The following is a 24,066-nucleotide window of genomic DNA, read 5'->3' on the forward strand; positions in this document are numbered from 1 at the left end:
CCCCTTTGCTGGAGCGCGTGACATGTAGGACCACCTGTGTGGGCTGAGTCACCTCACCTGAGACCCTTCAGGAGAGGCCCTGAACCGAATGCACCGAAGAGGCACGAGACCCTTAGGTACTCAGTGATTTGAACTAAAATATCTGGGGGCACCTTGGGGGACTAAGTCAGTTGGGCACCCGCTCTTGGTTTTGGCTCAGATCATGATCTCGCAGTTTGTGAGTTCGAGCCCCGGAGTCGGCCTCTGTGCTGACGGGTCGGAGCTTAGAGCCTGCTTGGGATTCTGTGTCTCACTCTCTCTGCCCCTCCCTTGCTTGCTCGCTCGCTCTCTCTCTCCCTCTCTCTCTAATAAACTAAAATATCTGTCAGCCCAACAGAAACCTAGTACGCCTTAATTCACACAGTGCCACGGGGCCAAAGCACCTCCCTCCATGAGCTGCCTGTTGGGTAGTTTGAGCACATCCCGTCCTGACCCGATAGCGGCCGAGCGCTGTGGGCTTCCCAGATGTGAGGAAAGGGCTGAGCGGATCGAACGGAGCTTCACACACACTCTAGGAGCCTCCGGCACAGGACGTGCAGCAGGGACAAGGTGCCAGCTCAGGGACGGCATCGAGGTCCAGAAAGCCTCTTCGGGTCACCAGAGGAAACGGGGACTCCCTGAGGAGGGAGCGCGGCCAAGGACCGCAGCCCCCACGCACGCCAACGACCGCCTGGGTGTTGGCTCTTGCCCCTGTGCCCAGGCAGGCGCGTAGTCAAAGGAGAGGGAAACTTGAACACCCGGCAGGTGGGGCCATGGCTTACACAGCAGAGCCTGGTGTTGGAGCTGTGCCCTCTGGACCCCCTCGGCCACTTCAGAAAGACCTGTCTGCAGGTGGTCCCAGAAATTCCTGAAAACTTCCAGAAAAGAGGCATGCAGTGCCTTTACGTCTTGCTTCAGTGCCTATAGAGCAAAAATATACAGCACTGAGGTAGTGAATATTATTAATCACATAGCGTTATATATAATAATTTCCCAAGTGGCTATAAAATAAGAACACAGCTGCCTGGCGAAGACAGTCACGTGCCGATTTATTATGAACTAAATCTACTTAAAGCTCAAGTTCTCAAAAGCTAGATGAAGGACAGGTTTTGTCCGCTGGGTACTTGCTTGTGAGGATGGCCGGGCCCCGGTCCCACGTCGCCCTCCACACACAGCTGCAGGGCTCTGATGTATTATCCAGACCGCCTGCTTGGAGCCACATTGTCCTGGGCCCATGTTGAGCGCCGTGGTGACCCCGTGCTTAGGGGACACACGTCCGTCCGGGTGCAGGTGCGAGAGCCTTCAGAGAAGTCTGAGGACAATGCAACTGATAAACAGCATCCCCCACGTCAGGGGCTCTTCCCTTCTGATGCGACGGGAAGGCTGTTTGGCCCAGAGAAGGAAGGTGCAGACGTCCTGCAGCTTAACATCTCCTACGGAAGGAATCGCGAGATCGTAGCTGACCCGAGATAGAGTCGTTTGTTCCGTTAAACCTTCCTTTTCTGTAACGTGGAGAGTGTTCCCATACGTTTGGGAAACGTTCTGCTAAAATGTCAACACTAAATTGAATTACGGTATTTTATTACATGGAACGCAGGTAGAGTTACGCACGATAGTCAAAGATGGGTCCGTTTCACTCAGCGATGAGAGCGCAAAGAATTAATTTATATAAATCTGTTCTGCAGGCACTGACGCCGTGCATGGGCCGGAAAAAGAAACCTCTAAGGGCAGACTAATTGTGTTTGCAGATGGCATTCTTGTTGTTGCAATAATGATCTTTTTTTTTTTTTCCTTCTTTCACCCAGGTCACACTGTTTATAACAAAAGGTGAACAATACTCCCAACCGGACGATGGTATAAAAATACACCCCCGCACTCTCACCCTGGGCAGGTGCCAGCGTGCACTTCTCTTCCCAGACGCCCCGGCCGTTCCACAGGGGCTGCGTCCACGGGATGGCAGCGACACTCGCCCTGTTTAGCCTGACCTGGACAAAGCACTTCTCTACCCTTTGACGTTAAAATAAACAGGAGGACGACTCTGACTCTGGCATACAGAGCGGCCGACAGCGGTTCTCACGGCCCGTCTCACGGCCACACGGTGTTCTTCCCTCCTGTCTCTGCTCAGGAGCCCAGTCCGGGCGCCCTTGGGTGCGGAAGTCCTCGCTCTACCCAGCAGGTAGTGGGGTGGAGGGCGGGACCCCCAGCCGAAGACCCTCACAGCAGGTTATGAACGCAGTGATGCTTCTGCAACCTCGCGAAGGCCAGATCAGCAGGCTGTAACGGAAAACCTGCATCTCCTAACTGAGAAGCTTTGCTTCGTGAAAAGACGGCTTCTTGAGCAGATCTATTTTCGGGGCACCTGGGTGGCTCAGTTGGCCGAGTGCATGACTCTTGATTTTGGCTCAGGTCTCGGTCCCCAGGGTCATGATGATGAGATCTGAAGTGGGTTTCATGAGCGAATGGCTAAGAAAGGCGTGAGACGTTTTTGGTGCAAAAAGGCGATTTTATTATAGCACGGGGACGGGACCCGTGGGCAGGCAGACTGGCACTGGGGTCATGAGGAGTGACTGATGACATACTTCCTAGTTTGTGGTGCGAGGGGGAAGGGGACATAGGGGTTGAAGGTGGCTTCCAGAACTGTGAGGGGCTGGCTGCTGTGCAGATAAGGTTACTGTTCGCCTTTAACGAGACGTGAGCACCAAGGCAGCGTGAGTTCCTTGAGGACGGTCACGCTCTGCGTGCTTCACGTGTCAGCGGGCTGCGAGCCGTAAGGAGATTGCATTTCAGCCACATTTCTCTTGCCTTTGGTTCCGTCATCAGTGGGATCGGGCCCGGCCTCGGGCTCCGCACTGAGGGTAGAGCCTGCTTAAGATTCTCTCCCCTCCCTGTGCCCCTCCCCCCAATAAATGAACAGGAACAAAAGGAGAAAAGTGGACCTATTTGGACCGGCATAACATCCACAGTTTCACCAGAACACAAGCGAACGCGGCCGCGGGGCGGGGGCTCCTACCTGAATCACCGGGCAGAGCCGGAGCAGGGCCGCGTGGGGGCTTCTCGGCAGCCGGGCCCGCGGGCCGCACGGGGAGCACAGCCCTGCAGACGCACTTCCACTCTGTCCAGCCGCTCCTTGGTACTGGTGTGTGGAAAACACAAAAAGGGATTCGGCGTCTCAGCATGCTGGAGTGGATGCGTTTTCTCCGAGGGGAGGACGCTCACGGCTTGCCGGCCGCGCCCCACGCGCTAGCAGGGGCACCGCCCTTGCCGCAGAGGGAACCCACCCCGAGCAGCCGCGCAGGTGGACCGCGTGGGGACCGGGCACAGGGCGGCCGAGCTGAGGGCGTGAGCGTGCGGCAGGCGCAGGCCCAGGCGGTCCGGCGACGCAGCGACGGAGAGAACGGCAAGGGGGACGGGTCAGGGACAGGGTCACCGTCTGGGCGGGTTCTTCAGATTTTCCCGACAGATACTTGTGTAGAAGGAGCTGGGAGCTCCGTGGAGCAGGAGAGAGTGAGGGGACCATCACGGGGGACGGAGAGGATGAGTCAGGACCCACTCGGGGACACAGCCGGGGACACAGTCGGGGACAGCCTGGCTCGGCTGGGAGATGATGCAGGGGGTAGGGGGGGACAAGACAGGGCGTGCCCCGTGGTTGTGGCCGGGGCAGGGTGGCTGGGGAGGAGCGGCACTGGGGCCTGAGCCGGAGGCGACACGATCGGGAGTTTGCTGCGTCTCCCACGGCACCTGCTGGAGTGCTTCTGCGTCCCACCGAGTCCCTGCAGCCAGGAGACACTGTGGGCGGCCTGCCCCCCAGGGCCTCAGCCAGGCCTCCCAGATGCAGAAAATGGACGGCCAGGCCGGCGAGAATGCGCAGAACTGCATCACCTACATAACGGGTACATTTGTCCCGTGTGCAAACCCGAAGATGCACAGCTCGGAAGCCGCGGGACGCAGGGATAAGGGTCCCTTCGTTCCAGGAGCTCGCTGCTCTGTTTGGGGGGAGCACAGGGGAGGAAGCAGGACACGCGGGTCACCGACGCAGGTCCCCGCAGCGAGGAGGAGGCCCAGGGGGCCTCTGGGGTGGATGCAGGGCTCGGGGGCATCTGTCCTAGACTGGGGACGGCGCAGAGAGCAGGCGGGACACTGTCCGCCAGAGGAGGAACTAGCGGGAGCACCAGCTGCTTCGAGGAGGCCTGTGCCACGACTGGCCAGGCATGCGATGGCGCCCCCGAGGACCTGCACCGCCGAGCATCATCGAGCATCCAGGGTCAGGGGTCCCAGGGGTCAGGAGGGTGGGGCCCCACCCTGCGCGGAGGGTGTGTTGAGCCAGGTGCCCCTGCGGGCAGAGCAGGGGAAGCCGCTGTGTGCAGGGGGCAGGGGGCAGGGGGCAGGGGGCAGGGGGCGGGTGCACCTGCCGGGCACCAGGAGATCCTCTGCGAGCGCTGGGACAGCGGGCACGTGGGGACAGCTTTTCCGCTGACTGGGGGTTCAGATTGCAGGGCAGCACGGAGACCCCGGCAGAGACCGCACTGGGTGGTAACTCACATTCCTGTTTGCACACCAGCCTCCGGCAGCGCAGTGCCCACGGGAAGGCCCACGGCGCGATGCACGGAGCGTGGCGCCCAAAGGTGGCGGACTCGACAGGCCCCCGGAGCCAGAGACCCGGGTGCGCGCAAGACGGGGGCTGGAATCCCGGAGCAAGGTCTGCAAATGTGGGTGGCGAGTGAGGAGAGGTCCTAAGATTGCTGCCGGCAGGACAGCCAGGAGCCCAGGCCCGGGGGCGGGGCGGGGACGGAGAGCCAGCCGGCTGTGGGCCAGAGGCGCCTGGGCCTGCGGGTTCAGATGGGACCTGGCTGGGGCCACCGAGAGGAGCAGGGGGCCCAGCGGAGATGCAGCCACCCCCGGGACGGGTCGCTCCCGGGGGGCGTCCGCTCCAGGCTGAGCTTCAGGGAGGGCTCCCCGGGAGGGAATCGGCCGTCCCCAAGCTACAGCTGCTGGATCACCGTGCACCGGCCTCAGTGCACAGCCTGGTGACTCGGTGTGTGCATACACGCAGGGACAAAACACGCCTCGTGTGGGTCCGTCACCACACAGACTCAGGCTCGCAGAATGTCTATGGTTTCTAAGGGAGAACCAGACCCAGGAGAGAAACAGGAGTCCGTTGTCACGGCCACAGTTAGCAGGACCCCAACACGAGAAGCTGCCAGGGACGGCCCTGAAACCAGCTCTGCCCGAACTTCCGCGGGGACGGGTCCGGGCACCGAACTATCCCCGAAGGAGAAACAGATTCCAGTGTTCCTCAGCTTTCCGTGCGAACGTCGGCTGCTAGCCCGGCGGAGGCCGCCGGTGGCCTGCTGCCATTCAGTGCCCCCTCCTGTACGATTACACCCCCATTCACCAACGTCCCACCGAAAGCAACGTTTCCCTGGGTCTCTGGCAGGTAGGATGTCCATGTGACCCAGCACAAGTCACTGGGTAGGATTTCTGAGCAACGACCTAAAGACAGACGGACGGACAGACGTGGCGGACGTGTTGGGTGTGTTCCCTCGTCTGCCTGACTCCTCCTTCCCAGCGTCTGGCCTTGGCTGGGACAGCTGGAGCCCCAGCAGCCACCGCGGAAGCAGGAGACACCGGCTGCTCTCGGCAGCACACAGTCCCCTTTGTCCAGGACACGGACGGTGGGTGCTGGCAGAGGAGGAAAGCGGGACCACAGGCATACTTGTGGATGCCACCAGCACCTGGCCCCGGACAGCCCTTCCCCCCGTCCTCTCTTCCTGCCGTATCCAGCAAAACGCAATCCCTGAGCGAAACGCACAATGAACAGCGGTGTTGGGTCCTCCTGGTTCTGGCTGATTGATCTTCCAACGACTCTCTTCGCTTGAACTTCTATAAGATCTTTCTCTGTTGCCAAACACACCTCTGCTGGCGTGTGACTGTTCTAACGATGCTTCTACAGCACATGATACAGGCAACCTTGCCGTCAGCTGGGCAGAGGCTGGCAGTCTCTGGGCCCCGGCGGGGAGCCCGCCCTGCAGATCCCTGGTTCTGAACGCCGTGCCCGTCAAACTTTGCCTCGGTGTCCTTCCCTCACAGAGATGAGCTCCAGAGAAACACGACGTGCACGTTCAAGGCACTGCTCTCAGCAAATAGTTATTGAGGCACTGATTCCGCCTCTGGTGACGGAAAGGAAGTAGAATAAACCAGATGGCGGTTTTAATTTGGCCCGTTTGCTCAGTGGGGCCTCAGGGAGCCGCGGATCGGGTTCCACCCACTACCTGCGAAGCAAGGAAACGTTCTGTCAAAAATATCCATGCGGAAGCGGAGGGGAACGAGAGTTCTGTCAACTTTCAAGGTCATTCCATCCCGTCCTTTCGTGAATGCCGGAGATGCGGTCTGTGTGTACCTCTGGGGAGGGACCCCTGCGCGTCGTCGTGGGTCCGTGCCGTCACGGCGCCACTCTGGGCCTGCACTGTGTGTTGTCGAAGCCGGCGTCTTCCCTCGACTCCAAACTGCGAGCATGAGTGTGTTCTTTCCGCCCAAGCTTTAGGCTGGGACGCTCGTGACCCTGCACCAAGCATGTCCGTCTCCTTCCCCAGGAGCAGCGCGGACGCCCTAGCGGTGTGTGCGACGGGGAGCGGCCACAGAGGTGGCGGCTGGGAAGGGCCACTGCTTAGGCTGGAGGGTCCGTTACTTGTGGACGGGAAACGTTCAGAAGTGTGAACAAGTGAGGCAGAGAATCTGCAAAGCAGGGAAGCTCAGGGAGCCCGTCCGTCAGCGTCAGCGGGATTATGAAGACGTCGGAGAACAGGTGCCCGCGGCGGATGCTGCATTACATGCGACGGGTGCCGGGCGCACGTGGGCAGAGACCGCAGACAGCTGGGAGAGCAGGGGCTCTGGGGGCTACCTGCTTCCATCCCTTGAAACCGAAGCAAAGTAAAGGCCCTAGACGCAGAAGGCTCAGACCCTCCGGAAGAAAAGTGAGGCACAGCCAATACCGAAGCCTGTGTTCTAAAGTCCCTCCCTGGCACTGACGGTGAGCACCACGGTGATCCAGAGGAGCACGACGTAGAGTCACTGAGCGCTTGGTACTGGGAGGCGGGCTGACCGGCTTCCGGGGCTGGTCTGGTTTTGGAGAAACAGGCGGAAGCCGCGAGCCTCCGGGAGATTGGGGGGCAACGTGGGAGAAGCCCAAGCACCCCGCACGAGGGATGGGATCCGACTCACGTGGGGCGAGGGAGACGCCGAAAACAGGAGCCGTGAGCAGCCACCGTCTGCACAGGGACTTGGCAATCCAACAGAAGACGGTTCCCGGCAGGGTCCCGTGTGCACCTGACTCACCACGCGGACCCACGCTGCCCGCTGTCATCCCAGTCACCCCGCCACCTGCAGGTGAGCCAGCGGGACGTGGGGGCCGCAGAAATGAAGATTTTCTGTTTCATCATCATCAAAAATGACGAAGAGGGACTTAAGCACACAAATGCCAAAAAAAGTCGTCAGGTTTATGTAACTGACATTCTGTGCCCAACAATCGTAAATGTAAAAAAAAAAAAAAAAAATGTTAATTTCACCCAAACGGTGCTTGGAGAATCCTTTAGTGCTTTGCGGCGACCCTCGCCAACAAAAGCTGGTGAACCTCCGCGACCCCACCTGCTCCGTGCTCCGGCTTCGCGGCCTCCGCTCGGGGCTGGAAGTTTCTCTAGAGCTCCAGCCGCTGCGGCTACAGGGGGCTCCTGCAGCAGAAGAGGGCACGGGCGTTGCCCGCGGATACTGGCCTCACCCGCCTTGTGCGGGCAGGTCCCTGGACCCGGGGGGCCATGGTGGGACGCAGGGGAGACGTGGCTCCTCGGGGCGCAGGCTCAGACAGGCTGCTCGCTGCCGTGACCGTTCACGCGCACAGGCGTGGCTGGTGCGTGAACAAATAAATCAGTCCTTCATTCAAGAGGCAGCAGGAGCAGCCGTAAATGAAGGCACAATTTAGTGCGACTCATTTTTGTCCAGGGAAACTTGACAGGGTTGTTCAAGGAGTGTCAAGAGCCCGGAGACCTGATTCTGCCTGAGCCTCCGGGGAGAATTCTGAAGGGGTCGGAATTCACAGATGAGGACCTCGCAAGTGCGTTAGTTTTCTAAACTTGCCTCTGTGACAGATCGCCGCCAACAGGGAGACTGAAGACAACAGAAACATGTCCTCTCTGGGTCCCGGAGGCCAGAATCCCGGGGAGCACGGCCACATTCCGGCAGAGGCTCTGGGGCGTGGTCCTCCCACCTCTCCTGCGGCCACCCGGGGGGGCCTGGCTGTGTCACCCCAGTCCTCACGGTCAGCGTCTGCAAACGTCCCTGCTTCTCCTCACGGGTCTTCTCCTCCTACAAGGACGGGGATGGCACATGGGGCCCACCAGGGTCTCCCAAAGGCTGCAGCGGTGCACTGGGCGAGAACAGTGTGGACAGAGACCCCCGAACGCTCGCCATTGTTCTCCTTCCCTTCTAGGAGCAAACCAGCAGGAAAAGCGGGCAGAGGCATCTTTGAGGGACGGTTCTTCCTTTCGGTGAGGTACGCAGTCTGGGCTGAGTCACGCGGGCGTCTATCCCAGGATGGCAGGGCCGGTCCAGGAGGTGGCAGGATGGGCGATGGGGTCAAGCGGCACCGCGGGCTTTGGGGCGCACGGCGTCACGGTGCTGGGCAACCGCTCTTTACCGAACACAACTGCACACGCAAACCAGGTGAAGTTACCGCCTGTAAGTCGCACCTCAGCGAAGCTGTTTGGAAAATCACACGCACCATGAACTTGCTCCTCACTACATGCTCGAGAGCGCGGGGAGAGACGGGAGTGGAACCTCGTGTGGTCATGGGGGAGACAGTCCCACCGGCTCAGCCAACGGGAGGGAAGGCCCGGACGGCGGCCCTGAGCCCCTGGCGCTGCGGACGCGGGCGTGTGTTACCTGTGCCAGCCTCAGGTGGAGAACTGCATTTTCTGTTTCCAGATCAACTATCCACTCTTCTTTGGCCTAAAACCGAGGACCAAAACAGGACATTATCAGTTTAAATGACACTCATCAGTACACACTTCCATCCTGAGAACACTGGGGAAGGAAGCCAGCGCCTGCCTCAGTGAAGCACTGTGGGGGGAGGTCGGCTGGAGTGGGGGCCCCGCACCCCATGTCTGCGACCCCCATTCCAAGTGTGGTCCCCAGAAGCCAGGGGCTTGCTGGGGGCACCGAATCCTGCATCAGGGCACATGCATCATACCTCAAACTGCTGAAAAGCCCCCCCTAAATCCATCAGAATCTACATTTAACAAGAGCTCAGGTGACCTATATGCACAGATCTGGAAGGCACCTCTGTAAGGCTTCTGCTCACCAAAATCGGCTTCTCTTTCAATTTTTTTTTTTCCCCAGTAGGCTCCATGCCCAACGTGGGGCTTGAACTTGAACTCACGACCCTGAGATCAAGAGTCACACGTTCTACCCGCTGAGCCAGCCAGGCACCCCTCTTTCCTTTTACTAATTCATTTATTTAAAAGATATCTGTTAGAAGTCTGTCACATGCCAGGCACATGTCGGGGTGCCATGGATACAGCAGTGAACCCATCGGGCGTGGGGCTCCCATCCTAGTGTGTAAGGGCCAGTGTGTGGCTGGGGGGGGGGCAGCAGCCCCGTCACAGCTAAAACAGCGACGGGGGTTCAGAGAGGGGGAGGAGGGCCAGCGAGGAAACCCAGGGCCAAGGGGAAAGTCTGAGCAAAGGCCCTCAGGTGGGAATGAGTTTGGTAAGTTAAGGGGCAGAGGGACGGGGAGGGGAGGATGAGGGGGGCAGGGAGGGTGTGGTCTGGGAGGAGGGATGGCAGGGAAGAGGCTGGGTTTTGCCTGCAGGGTTTCAGGCAGAGAAGTTTAAATACTAGCTTTTTACACTGAATGCTGGGAAAGCCAGCAGCTGGAGGCCTTGGTGGTCAGGAAAGCAAGGGGTCCGGGAAGGCAGCTCACGTGCCGCGGTCCCTTCTGTGGGGGGTCCCTCCCCATGCCCCGTGACTCACAGCCCACAGAGAACTGTGACCAGTTTAGGCCAATCTCTTTGTGACGGGTTATGAAACCGGAAACCTGGGTGTCGTCTAGACCTTCTGCTACCACGCTCAGTTGATTTTACCTCTTGAAGAAAACCTATGGAGTGTTTCCACGAAAGTCCACTCGATTCTAAGATGCCACCCCGACTAGCTTTATGGAGATGTAATTCCCTTAAACGCGAGCAACCCGCCTGACATGCACAAGTCCTCGGCGTTGAGTGCACTCACATTGTGCCACGTCGCCAAAATTACGTCACAGTATATCTGCTACCCCAAAAGAAACCCCATCCCCCCCCACGTACCCCGATCCAGCTCTAGGAAAGCATGAATCTACTTTCAGTCTACAGATTTGCCAACTCTGGACATTTTGCATCAACGGAATCATATGATATGCAGTCCCTCGTGACCGGCTTCTTTCCCTGGTCATCACTTTCTCAAGGCTGAACCATGTTGCGGCATCAGAATTTCATTTTTTTTATTGCCTGACAATATTAGATCGTGAAGCTAGACCACATTTATTTACCCATTCATCACTTGAAGGACATTTGGGTTGTTTCCACTTTCTGGCTGTTAGAAATAGTAGTGCTGCTGTGACATTCCTAAACGAGTGTTTTGTGCGGACGCGCGGTTCCCCTTCACGGTTCCCCTTCACTTGAGCACATGCCTAGGACCGGAACCGGTTAGCATGTTGAGGAACTTCCAGACTGTCTTCCCTGCACGGTCCCACCAGCCGTGTATGAGAATTCCATTTTCCACACCCTCGAGATACTTCCATCTGTCTCTTTGATTACAGCCACCGGGGCGTATCATTGCCACTTGATCTGCATTGCCCTGATCGCCAATGATGTTGACTATCGTTTTCAGGGTTCAAGGCTTGCTATTCTTGGGTTAAATTTCTTCCAAAGCATTTTATCATCTTTGACTATCTTGTAAATGGAACGGTTTTCTTAATTTCATTTTTGTCTTTTCATTGCTATGAAATAGAAACACAACAGACTTTTTTGCATATGGATCTCATATCCTCCAATCTTGCTGAAATCACTCACTAGTGCCAGGAGCGTTGTTTTTTTGGTGAATTCCTTAGGATTTTCTATATACGAGATCATGTCATCTGCAGACAGAAACAGTCTTATTTCCTCCTTTCTGGTACAGACTCCTTTTCCTTTCGTTCTCTTGCCTGAATACCCTGACTAGCACCTCCGGGGAGACGGTGAACAGATGTGAAAGGACACGTTTGTCTTGCTCCTCTCATGTTATGTGTGTCAGCAGGGGGGTTTCGGGGACATCCTTTATCAGGTTGAGGAGCCGGCTGAGTGTTTTTATCACGAAGTGAAGTAATATTTTGTCAAAAGCGTGTTTTTGGACCTATCGAAATGATCGTGGGGTTTGTCCTTCATTCTGTTGATTCGGTCTGTGACGTTAACCGACCTTGGAACGCTAGGCCATTCCTGGGATGATTCCCACTTGGTCAGGGTGTATGTCCTTTTCATATACCACCGGATTCAGTTTGCCGGTATTTTTTGAAGAGGTTTACATCTGCATCCTTAAGAGACATTGCTCTGCAGTTTTCTTGTGACGTCTGCATGGGTTTTGACATCAGGTAAGTGTTGGCACATGGAAATGTTCCCTCCTTTCTATTTTTCCAAAGAGTTCATGGAGGACTGGTGTTCATTTCTCTTCACACGTTTGGTACAACTCACCAGGGAAACCATCTGGGCCCGGGGTTTACTTTGTGAGATTTCGGATTCCTAACTTAACCTCAGCATGCATTACAGTTGTGCTCACATCCTCTAGTTCCTGAATCGGTTTCCGTGATCTGTGACTCTGGGAATTTGACCAACTCACCCTGGTGAAATCATCAGCAGTGCTGTCCACAGCATGTTCCTGACTTCCTTTTTATTTTTGTGAAGTTGGTAGCAATGCCTTGTCCTTAATTCTTGGTTTCGTTAATTTGAGTCTTCTTTTCAGTCAAACTAAGGGTTTGTTAATTTTGTTCATCTTTGCAAACAGCCAGCTTCTGGTTCTGTTGACTTTCCCTATAGTTTGCCATGCTCTATTTCAGTTGTTTCTGCTCTGGTCTTTATTGTGGCTTTCTTCTGCTGGTGCTCGGTGTTGCTTCCTCTGCTTTATCCCGTGTCCTGAGGTGGGTGTTTAGGTAATTGATTGGAGAGCTAGCTTCTTTTTTAGTGTAGGTGTTTGCGTCCACGACTGTTCCTCAAAGTGCTGCCTTGGCTGCATCCCACAAACTTTGCTGTGTGGTACCCTCATCTTCATTCCTCTCAAAATGTTCCCTGACCTCATTTGTGATTTCTTCTTTTATCTACTATAATTTAAAAGTATCTTATTCAATTTTCCCATATTTGTGAATTTCCTAAATTTTTTTTTGTTATTAATTTCTAACTTCCCTCTATCGTAACCGGAAAACATACCGTCTATGATCTTTATCCTTTTATGTGTATGCAGGCTTCCTCTGTGGCCCAGTACATTGTCTAACCCAGAGGGCCTGTGCCACGTGCACTTGAGGTCATGTGTCCTCCTGCTGTGTGGGCAGGGTGTTCTGTGGACGTCCGCCTGATTGAGTTGGTTCAGTAGTGTTGTTCAAGTTGTCTGTCTCCTGGCCGGTCCCCTGTCCGGTTTGTTCATTACTGAAAGGGGAGGGTTGACGTCTGCAGCCATTATTTTTCAATTGCTACTTTGTGTCCTCAATTCTGTCCATTTTAGGGCCATGTTGTTAGGTGCACATATACTTTTCCTATCTTTCTGATGGAGTTACACTTCTGTCATTATCAAATGTTCCTCTTTATTTGTAGTGACATTTATGTCATCTTAAAGTCTATTTTGTCTAATATTAGTACAGTCACTCAGTCTTCTTGTAGCTAATGGTGGCATAATGTATCTTTTTCCATCCTTTTGCTTACAAGCTATTTGTATCTTTGAATGTAAAGCATGTCCCTGTAGACAGACAGCATGTAGTTTGAACTCGCTTCTTATCCAGCCGGACAGTGCCTGCCTTTTGATTGATGTCTTGTCCACTCACATTGAAGGCTGCTGATGTAGGTTTGCACCCAACATTTCACTTGTTCATTTTCTATGTGCCTCGCGTTTTGATTGTTCCTCTTTTGCTGGCTTCTTTTGCCGTAACTGGATATTTTCTAGCATAAAATGTTAATTTCTTCAATGACATTTTCCATTAGTTTTTGAACAGTTTTCTTCGTGGTTTCTCAAAAGCTCACCCTACACTTTGAAACTGGAAGAGTCCGCCCCACAGGGACAGTCAGGGTCTGGCCAGGTGGGAGAGTGTACCTCACAGGGACAGTCAGGGCCTGGTGAGGTACAGAGACGCTCCTGCTATAGCTGAACTCCCCTGTTCCATCTGTTGGGTTGGTACCATCACACATCACATTCATATATGTGACAGTCCAGTGCTATCATTGCTGCTTTACATAATCTCATGTTCATTAAAGAATCTGAGAAGAGAAGGGACAGTAGACTTGCAAGGTTTGTTGTGCTGGCCTTCTTCACCATGATGAACCACCAGGTTCACCTGGTCCTGTGGATTCAAACTACCATCTGGTGTCATTGCCCTATTCTCGCAAAACTTTGTCCCCATTCACCTCCTTTGTGCCACTTCTGTCAAACATATTACGTTTCTACAAGTTATAGTTTCAATGACACAATTACATGTCTGTAGTTTTATACAATTACTTATTTTAAATCAGTGAAGAAAACAAGAAAAATACACCTTTATCCTTTTATAACTACGTGACTGTCTTTGCTGGCATTCTTTGTGGATCTGTGTTTCTGGGGCAGGGACAGGGACTTGCTTTCAGCCTGAGGAACCTCCTTCAATGTCTCTTAATCAGGCAAGGCTTCTAGCAACGAATTTTGTCTGACTTTGTTTATCTGGGAAAACTTTTATTTTGCCTTCATTTCTGAAAGACAGTTTTGCTGGATATAATATTTTTAGTTGACAGAATTTGTCTTTCAGCACTTTGAGTGCATCACCCCACGGCCCCTGCTGCTGCTGAGAGTCTGCTTGTGGATTGACTTGATGAGTCATTCTTCCCTCCCTGGTCTTCTCTTTCGGTGTTTTCACTACGATGCATGTGGGTGTGGATCTCTTCGTGGTTATCCTAATTGAAGTCCATGAAGCTTTTTCTACATATGCCAAATTTCAACACATTTGGGGAGTTCGAGCAATTATTTCTTTGAATATTTCTTGTGCTTTCTCGCTCTCCCCTCCTGGTGCCCCTGTGACGTGTGTATGTTGGTGTGCCTACACACTTTGCACCAACAGATTCCACTTTCCTTCCTTCTGTTTTTCCCTCTGTTCTTAGGATTGCGTAATTTCTACCAAGCTAAAAGTTTGCTGATTCTTTTTTTTTTTTTTTTTTTTCTTTTTTGTCCATTCAAATCTACTCTTGAGTCCTCTGGGGAATGTCCTCATTTCAGCTACTTTCAACGCCAGGATTACAATTTTTTTTTAATAAGTATTTTCTATCCTTTTATTGACATTTTTTATCTGATGAGAAATCATCCTATTTTCCCTCACCTCTATAATGCGGTTTCGTTTAGTCCCTTGAGCATATTTATATGTTCACACAATGACTGCCTTGTCGTCTTATTAATGCCAACACCAGGCTTCCCAATGGCGGTTCTTGTTGTCTGTCCCCCCTTCCCCCCCCGCCCCCCCGCGGATGAGTCTCACTTCCCTATTTCTTTCATGTCTTATAATTTCTTTTTGTTGAAAACCAGACATTTTAGGAAATATATGGCAGAAACTTTAGATAGTGACGCCTTTCCCCCACCTGAAGGTTGTTTTTGTTGCTGTTTGTGTGCTTTGTTGAGTGACTCAGCTCGGTTTCTCTAGGGAAGTCTGTTTCCCCCTCAGCGGGAAGCCTTGGTGTAGCTCCTAGAAGGACACAGCTTTGGACACGTACACGGCCACGCGGCACCTGCACCGGAGACAGCAGTTTTGAAGCAGGGCTCCGTGTTAACCTCTCCCTGATCTCTCGATTGCTTGTCTTCAACAATGGCCTGGGGCGTGACTTTCTCCACTGTCTGCTCCAATTAAACTGGGGCAGGGATACTTTGGGAAGCCCATTTGTGAGATCTGGCACAACCTCAGACTCTTCTTAGACTGGTGTGAGCTAGGTGGCCTGTCAGCTTGCTGATTGTTATGGGCTGTATTCCCCTCGAATTCACGTGTCGGACTCTCAAGCCCAGGGCCTCAGAGTGTGACTGTATCTGGAGACAGAGCCCGGGAAGAGGCGATTGAGTTGAAATGAGGCCGTTGGCGTGGGCTCTAATCCAGCGTGACTGGGCGCCCAGAGAGGGCCCAGAGAGGGACTGCAGGGGTACCCATGCACAGAGGAAAGACCATGAGATCACACCACAGAAGGCAGCCACACACAAGCCGAGGGGAGAGGCCTTAGGAGAAACCAGCACCAACACCTTGCTCTTGGACTCCCGGCCTCCAGAACCGGGGGGAGTCGACTGCTGTGCTTTGAACGACCTGGTGTGTGGTACTTGGTTACGGCGCCCAAGCCAACTGGTAAGTGCTCTTAATTAAGAAGATTCTTGCTTCTGAACCTCACCAGAGCGGTTCAGATGAAGTCAGTTCCTGTGGGAAGAGCTTCAGAGCTCTGTCTCATGGGCTGCCTCTCGCCCTGAGCGAAATCTCCAGAGATGAACATCAGCCCTCTGCGCACCGGGAGGCCTGTGGCCTCTGGGCTCCTGGCTTGCTCTCTCGCCATGAAACCTTTGTGCTTCTGGAGCTGGGGAAGAGGGACTGGAGCCCCAGTGCCCCGGCCTCTGTTCTGGAGCAAGGCCTCCATGATAGGAGCGGAAGCTCCGTGGGAGGAGGGAGGCCCCCAGCCTCCGCCACAGTCAGCCAGGAACTTAGCTTCCTCGACTGTCCGGTGGCCCGTCCAGACTGGTGAGATATGGCGACCCGTCGTCGGAGGCCGAGGAGAGGGGAAGCCCCGTCTTCCTGCCACACTCGCCCAGAGTGGACCTTCTGCCGGGCTGAGCTTGGGCGGTGTGAGGCAAGGGGCCTCAGACTTTTTCTGTGCTTCCAGAGGTTTTTAGCAGGTTTCTCGAATAATCGTTGCTTCCTTTGGCGGATGCTGTTTGGGCAACTTCGGGGGGCGCTACACCATTTTGCCGTGACCCTCACCTGTTGGCTTGTTTTTCGGGAGTGGGTTCACAGAGGCCCTCATCCTGCCACCCAGAAGTCTTGCCTGCGACTTCGAACTCGGCCCTCACAACTGCACGCTCGCCCTTGCGGGGCCACTCGCTACAAGGGACGTTTTGAGTGACATTTTCAAAATATGGATCTAACTGCTTCCTCCCTCCCTTAAAATATCTTCGATAGCCCTTCGGGGCCCTCAAGATAAAGAACATCTCTAGTCCTGCTTCATGCTGCACGGGCGCCCCCCTCCCGCCTCAGCCCCAGCCAGCAGCCTCCCCCAGGCTCTGCCCAACGCCAGCCCCGCGGCCACACGCCACTGCGAGGCTGTTCCTCTTTGGGGACAGTTCTGTCCTCGACCCTCAACGCACTGCCAGATGGCGGCCTCCCATCTCAGGAGAACCCCGCTCCACCTCTGTTCACGGGGAGACGGTCCTGGACCCCCACATCCGGCCAGGGTTGCATTACAAGCCCCTGTAGGACTGGGTGTGTCCCCTCCTTAGCGTCATCATGGGCCCACTTTGGTGGTTTACGTTTATTTTGTGACTATTTCCTCCTTTATTCCACCTATACTCCGAGAGCAGGGAACAGAAAGGTCAGGTGTGTGGTCGCTTAAGCACTGTACCCCCGAATTCAGCACGGTACATAGTAGCCCCTCGACAAGTCACGGAGAGGGGCCTCAGAGGAGGGTGGGGCGCGCGGGGGTCGGGGGCCGGGCTGGGGGACCGAGCCGGGAGGGCAGACGAGGAAGGACCTCGCACCCTACACAGCAGAAGGTGGAAGATGGCGGGAGCCTCCGTCCCGGGCAGTCTTGGGGCGCCGCCACCCCAACTGTCCCTCGCTGGCCCCCGCCCCCAAGGCTCAGGGGCGGGAGGGGGTGGGGCTGCAGGCGGGGCCGCAGCTGCGCTCCCGGCACCTGCTCACCTGCACCTGCCGCTGCAGCTGCCGGGCCCGCTGCTCCCAGAAGCGCCCCCAGCGTCCGCCCGTCGCCGCCGGCATCGCCGGGCCCAGGCCTCAGCCCACCTGCTGCGCGTGCGCGGGCGTTTGCGCCCCCCCCCCAACCCCGTGGTTTCCATGGCGACGGGGTCACGGGACCGGGGGAGGGGCCAGGGAGGGGAGCGGCTACACTGCAAGACTATTTACTGGATACAGTGGGTGTTCCAGACCCCACGTAAATTACAGCCTCCCGCGGGTACACAGCCCTTCCCGCTGGTCCTGTAATTTTGCGTCCGCCCAACGAGTGTGGCTCCCTTCCCCACAGGAATGTCTGCGGGGAGAGGAGGGCCTGTGGAGCCCACTGGGGACAGGAGCCAGGGGACAGGCACAGGAAGAGGCCAGCGGGCGCCGCTCGGGGCCCCGAACCGCTGCAGGGAGGCGGGGAGAGGGGCGGCAGCACCGGAGCAGGGGGAGCACCCCCGGGTGAAGCCGCGGCGCAGGGGCGGGCGCACCACCTGTGCTTGGACAGGGAGGCTCCAGGCCGAGCCCTCCCCTTCTCCTCCGCAGCCCTGCCGCGGCCCGTCCTCCCGCCCTCCCCTGCCCTGCTCCCCGCGTGCCCTGCTCCAGCCCTTCCCGCCCTCCCTGGCACTGCTGGGCAGGTGCACTGCTCCCGCCCTGCCCCGGGCCCACCCTCCTCCCCTCCTCCCCTCCTCCCCTCCTCCCCTCCTCCCCTCCTCCCCTCCTCCCCTCCTCCCCTCCTCTGCACTGCTCCCGCCCCGCCCCGCGCCCTGGGAGGGTGGCAGAGAACGGCTGCATGGCAGGTCCAGTGGTCCCAGGCACAGTTGGTCTGTCCCTGCTTCTTGAAAAACTAACTTGGTTCTCGGGCACTGGCCTCTTGTCCTCCGTCCGAGGGCACTTCTTCCCGTCTTCCCTGCCAGTCTCCTCTCACAGCATTGAATGCCATCTGTACCCTGATGATGCCCCGATCCTGTGTCCGGCTTGCCCCCCTCCCTCGAGTTCCCGACCTGTACGTAGGTCACACTGCCTGCAGGCGCCACCCGGGGGCGTCCCCACAATCCCCAACCCCTCCCGGCTCTGCCCGACTTCTGGTGCACCTGCACTCCTCGCCCACCGGGACCCACACCTTGCCATCCACTCCTCCCGTCACCCCACATGCCACCACGGACAAGTCCTTCTGGGCTCACCATAGTGATGGCACCAGCCCCTTGGCCGGTCACCTACACGGTGGGTGACACGTCAGTCGGACGTTCCCTCCCCTCCGCTTCTCCATTAGGTAAAAACCAGGCGCTCAGGACGGCCTACGCACCCCTGCTCCTCCTCTGCCCCCTCCCTCCCCCTCCCTGCCCACTTGGCTGGAGGATCAGTGACCTCCTTGCTGTTCCTGGGGGGGGCCAAGCACACTTCCACATCACTGCCTCCGCCTCTCTGGCCCTCTGGATGCTCGTTCAGGGCTCGATCAAAACCATCCCATATGGACGGGACCCACGTCCTTCCCCTGGCACCCGGCTCTTGGGATTGCTCACATGGAACAGTTCTCTGGCGTCACTGTCACCGGAGGAGATCCAGAGCTCCAAAGACAGCAGCCGCTGGGCCTACAGCAGCTACAACGTTTGGCACATTTAGGAACTCAGGCCAATTATCTGTTGCCTGAGTCAATGAATCAGAAAGAACAGGCGATGACGAGGACGTTGTGAATAAGCCGCATCCTCCTTCCACAGCACGTTGGTCAGAACAGGCTGCCTAGACCTGAGAAATCAGAGACAGACAGACCACTGAGTTGGGGTTCACAGCAGCAAACATGCTGGTCGGATACGAGGACTCTCTTCGCTCCTGGGGGCTGGTGAGGCCACCGGGGCCACCTGTCGGCACGCATGTAATGTGCACACGTGCACCACGTATGATGCGTGTATGTGCCATGCACACGTGATACAGTGATCCTACTCTGAGTAGAAGCCGCAGTGACAGGGAGACGACTCCGCCTCGGGTCCCAGGGCCCACGATTCAGGAGAGACCCGGGCAGCAGGGACGCAATGACAGAAGTGATGTGGTGTGACAGGGAACACAGAACTTGGCGAATGTGTCCCGGCCTCGCTGACCGATACCACTCGGGACACCCTTCCACTGGGCTCCCTGCAGCCCTTGCCGAGGCGGGGGAGCCTCCCCGCAGCCAGAATCTGGTCCCCATGCGGGTGACTCCAGGGACGGTGCACCCCCGGGCCACACGGGGGCCTCCGCCCCAAATCCCAGTGGTGCCCGAGGAGAGTGTCTGAGTGCCGTCCAGGTCAGGCTCTCTTACCAGCAGCCCGATGGGGCCACTGATGGTCTCCCATCCGCTTCCCTGGCAGCCCGGCCGAGGGCCACCGTGTGCTCCGCCTGAGGCCACCAGAGGCCCGTGGACGGCGCACCCCTGGGCAGAGGACACCGCCGGGGCTACCTAGGTCAGCGGCACGCGACGAGCCGGTGCCCCTCAGTGGCCGGAGCCCCGCGCTGAGGAGCCCCCTGTGCGTTTCTGCCACCGGCAGTCTCCTCGCCCTTGACTCCTCTGCTGCTGCCTGCAACCCACGATGCTTCTGTCACCAGCGGAGACGAACTCTTTCCAAGAGAGCATCCTGCCTGAACTTGTGGCGGAAGCAGGCGGCACAGTGCGGCCTTCCTCGAGCCATGACTTTCAGTACATTAAAGATCGTGAAACAACGAACCAACACATCCCAGATGACTGAGAGGAGAGGCAGGTGCAGTTAAAGGCGTCACGCGCTGCATCCGGAGTCCGTGTCTGGACCGGTGTCCACAGCTGCCGGAAGGATCTCAGGAACCCTGCAAGCAAACTTGGAACCCGGACGGCCGTCAGGGAGCCCAGACCCTGCACTCCTCTTTCCCTCCTGCCGGGAAATGCTGTTAGGACGCGTCTGTGTTCTCCTCAGACAAGCCGGCCTTCCATCCGGGGGCCTGTCCCCAGGGCGGAACCTGGGGAGGCAGGACTATAGAGCTGTGCAGCTAACCCACTGTCTTCCAGGTCTCCTGTTTGCTGTTGTTCGTGCTAACGTTTTGTGTTATTCTTAACAATTCCAAGGTGAAGTTGGACCCGCTGTCCCCGGTTCAGACCTGGCCATCTGCCATCTCCGCAAAAGAACACAACACGAGGCTTAGAAGAGCAGGAAGACCAAGGCTCAATCCAGCAAACATGTGAAAGCATGATCTGAAAGTCACCGTTCCAGGTTGGTCGAAGCCGTTGGCACTGGCTTCCTGCCTCGCCTTTGGGCACCTCTGTGATCTACCCCGCACCCCCATGCCGTGCCTGTGCCCCGCAGCTGGGCCCTGCTGTCGGCCAAGGGCCGTGTGCCCCTCAGTGCACACAGGACCTTCCTTCCTGTGCTTTCTCCACATGCGACCAAGCCACCCTTGGAGGCCTGCAGGAAAGGGGCACGAAGACTGCACATCTTTCCATGTTTCAGACCTACCTCCTGCCACCCCCCCGGCCCCAGTGCCCCATCTCCCACCTGCTATCTGCCTGCAGCAACCTCTCTGCCCCGGGGATCCTCCCGCGGGGACCAGTCCTTTGTCTCAAGAGGGCAAGTCCTTTTCTCCAAAGGTCCTCCACCAACAAGCTAGACCGGGTCCTTCCGTCAAGGCCTCTAAGCGCCCTGTTCACCTTCTGTGGACAATTTGTGAACCATGTCTGTCTTCCTGCAGCTGCTTTGGGATACTTGGAACCAGTGTCACAGTGACTGACACAGGGCGGGCACTCACGGATTGTATTTGTTCAATAAACTGTGTAAGACATTGGTTTTTAAATCCCGCTTTGGAGTTGAACGTACATCTGCTGGGGCGCCGTGACTTAGAGAATAAACTGCACGAATACTGTACTGAGACCCGTCACTTGGCACCTGTTTCCCGTGAGGGCCCCTTCTGCAGCGGAAGTGGGGCCCTGAGACTTTGCTGTGGCTCCGCGTTTCCCTAGAGGTCCAAGTAAAAGTCTTTCAAATCCGTTTCCCAAGCAACGGAGCAGAGGAATCCTGTTCCAACGGCCCCCTAGAACCCCGTGCGGTGCAGACAGTCTGCAGGTTAGAAGCGTTCCTTTCGCGAGCAGCACTCAGGTCCTGGAGACCAACGGACTTTCCGTCCTCTCAAACCTCAGAGCACCGTTTTGGGCACGAAAATACACCACAAGCAGACACTAGCACTCCAGTACGTAGGTAGGCAGACGGTCCTAAAAAGATCCACACCATTTCTGCCGACAGCCCTTCCTGAAGTCCTGGCACGCCCCCTCAGCCCACCTGCCCCCGGGACACAGAGGCAGGGGCTCTGGGGCCACAGGGGGAGAGGGGTGGTGCAGCAGAGCCGGGCTTGGGTGCTTTGGCGACCGTGCACCCTCCCGGAGCCACCCCAGGCGGGTCCTCGCCACCGGTCCACACAATTCCCTAAGCACCTGGTGTGCAGAGTCCCTGTGACCGCTGGTCTGGGTCTGGGTCTGGGTCTGCCCATGAGCCGGGTGAAAGCCACAGGCAGGGGGAACCGATCTCGGGGCAGCCTGCAGTCTCCGTTAGAGTCTGTGCGCTCAGGAAAAGAGCGTCCCCCACATGCCGGACTCCCCATCTGACACAGAGATGATGCTTGCTGACTGTTTAATGAGTAGGACACACAGGTAGGAGGCAGAGGCTGAGATGACAAATGTAATCTTTGCCAGCACGATTACAACAACAGATCCGCTCAAATACATACAAAGTTTATTAAAAATAGATTGCAAATGAGCTACAGTAGAAATGGGGAGTACAGCAGTTCTGGTGTTTCCACAGTGACGCACAGTCATGACCTCGTCACCCACGGGCGGCCAAACCCACCCGTTTCCAGGTTTACAGCCACACACACACATACGCGCGCACACACACACACACACACGCCCCCGCATGTAAGTATTTACATGTATGTGCGTGTACTTAGGCGTGTTTGTTCTTTCTACAGATTAACGGAACAGTGACTCTTCTGCGTCTGCTTCATGACAGCAAGTGTGGATTTCGTCCCCGTGAGGCGGCCAGTGTTGTCGAGCTCTCCGGGAGGGGCCCGCTTCTCCTAGAGCTCTAAAGCAAGCGCATCCTTCATAAACACGTAGACCAGGTTACTCTCTTAAACGAGGGCAGTGGTGACAGCACACTTCCACATAAGAACCCTGATAGACGTGAAAAATATTTACACTCGCGTTTCAATGATTTATCATACAGCGCCTATTAAAGTGATTTCTAAGGCTAAAAAGGCTCTCCTCCCTCTTCTGTTTGAAAGTGTGCACGTTTTTCTAACATACGCATCTTGTAAGAACAATCTGGTGCAGAAAAATCCTCAGGATCCCACAGCAGGGCCTTGTCAAATAGAAGCTTCGCTCATAATCCCCACGTAATTTACCATTTTCACATCACACAGTAGAAACCAGAGTGAGATCCGTGTCTGTATCGGCCACACGTTCACAGCTAAAGAAAGGACACTGGTCACAGTAACTCATCAAATGAAAGTTCAGTAACTATCAGATGTGAAAAAAAAAATACTTTCAACTGCCTCACAAGTCACTCTTACAGTATTTAAATCGCAGATGCCATGTCATTGGCCCTTCTTTCCCAGACAGGACATGGATGTCACTCTTTCTTCTCTGCATTTAAAATTTCTGAGCAATAGTTGTACTCAAAGGTCACTACTGACCCCTGCCCCCCCCCCATCCCTCTCCAATATCTGTGTTTCTACCCACATCGACACTGCCCAGCTAAACAGATGCTCTTTTACAGATTCCCCTGAATATTTGAAATATTAACTTCCTAACGTCATTGCCATCTTCAAAATCACCAATGATTTATTAGCCTAACAATAATCTGACGTTTATAAAAATAAAATATCCTAAGCTTAAATCCTCAAAATTTTCTTCTTGGAGTTTTTTAAAATCAACTATTTAGAATGTACTGGGAGGGCTGTCCCCGTATGGAAGGAGAGGGGCAGGGTCTCCAATGGGCATCACCTCCCTCCCAGGAGGTGTGGGTCCGAGCCGCATCCTGACTGCACGGACAAGACTAGCGAGCCCGGCCCACGCGAGCGCCGGACTCAACGCGCCGGGCGTGTCCTCCGTGCGCACCCTCCTCCGGGACATCTGCAGTTACTACGGAATAGTGCAAACAAGGTCTGGGGGTTGAGGCTACTCCCCGTCCCATCCCTACAGTCCAGTCTGTGACACGGGACGGACGTGGCCTCTCGGCACCCCCTGGGGACAGCGGGGGAGACACCCCACTGCCCTCGCCTGCGCTGCACGCTCCCCCTTTCCAGCTTGGACTCTAGAAAAAGCAACAAAAAACGTATCTTCGGGTGAGTCAGATAATTCAGAAATTAGACAGTGTTTACATCGTATAAATGATAATCTCCCGGTAAAACAGAAGGGCTTCTCGGACTGGGACCACCTCTAAATCCCACCCATCTTCCAAACAGCCCTTCTGTGACTCGGAAATGCCGCCGCCGCCTCCTCTCCCCCGACCATCCTCCAAAGCCGCACCGGGAGGACGCTGGGCTGAGCACGGGTGCCATTTCCTGGTCTCACTTTGTGTTCAGTTCGTTTTCCAGTTCTGTTAATTTACGAGAGGCTTTCACTTTATTGGACACATCTTGACCTTGTGAGAACAGCCGCTGGCGCTCTTTGAACGTCAAGTTCTCAGGGGCTCCGGAATTTCCAGGTAAATCTGCATCATGGCTGCGTCAGAGGGAAACGTAAGACATCACTGGTCAAGACGGAAATAACTTGTCAACAATTAGGTAACTTTACATAGCGGGCAACTCAGTTCAATCTTTCCTGAGGGAGACTCATTCTTTGTTAAACCAGCCAAGACCCT

The 24,066-nt window shown here is 55.9% G+C and overlaps 2 protein-coding genes across 2 annotated transcripts in view; both read right to left on the bottom strand.

Annotated features, from left to right (window-relative positions):
* The window catches only part of KIF25 (kinesin family member 25), a 45,828-nt gene extending 28,241 nt beyond the window's left edge, over nucleotides 1-17,587 (bottom strand). The window contains exons 1-4 of the mRNA XM_053904282.1: nucleotides 17,180-17,587; nucleotides 8,950-9,015; nucleotides 3,029-3,151; nucleotides 801-939 (exon numbers count right to left, since the gene is read on the bottom strand). Of these exons, the coding sequence (XP_053760257.1) occupies nucleotides 801-939; nucleotides 3,029-3,151; nucleotides 8,950-9,015; nucleotides 17,180-17,254 (403 nt within the window). The 5' untranslated portion in view covers nucleotides 17,255-17,587. The remainder of the gene's footprint in view (nucleotides 1-800; nucleotides 940-3,028; nucleotides 3,152-8,949; nucleotides 9,016-17,179) is intronic.
* A 4,332-nt stretch (nucleotides 17,588-21,919) lies between these two features.
* AFDN (afadin, adherens junction formation factor) overlaps nucleotides 21,920-24,066 on the bottom strand; it is a 138,606-nt gene continuing 136,459 nt past the window's right edge. The window contains 1 exon segment of the mRNA XM_053904283.1: nucleotides 21,920-23,927. Coding sequence (XP_053760258.1) covers nucleotides 23,774-23,927 — 154 coding nt within the window. The 3' untranslated portion in view covers nucleotides 21,920-23,773.

This window comes from Panthera pardus, unplaced genomic scaffold (assembly GCF_024362965.1).
Source record: "Panthera pardus isolate Hobbes unplaced genomic scaffold, ASM2436296v1 HiC_scaffold_17, whole genome shotgun sequence".
NCBI lineage: Eukaryota > Metazoa > Chordata > Mammalia > Carnivora > Felidae > Panthera > Panthera pardus.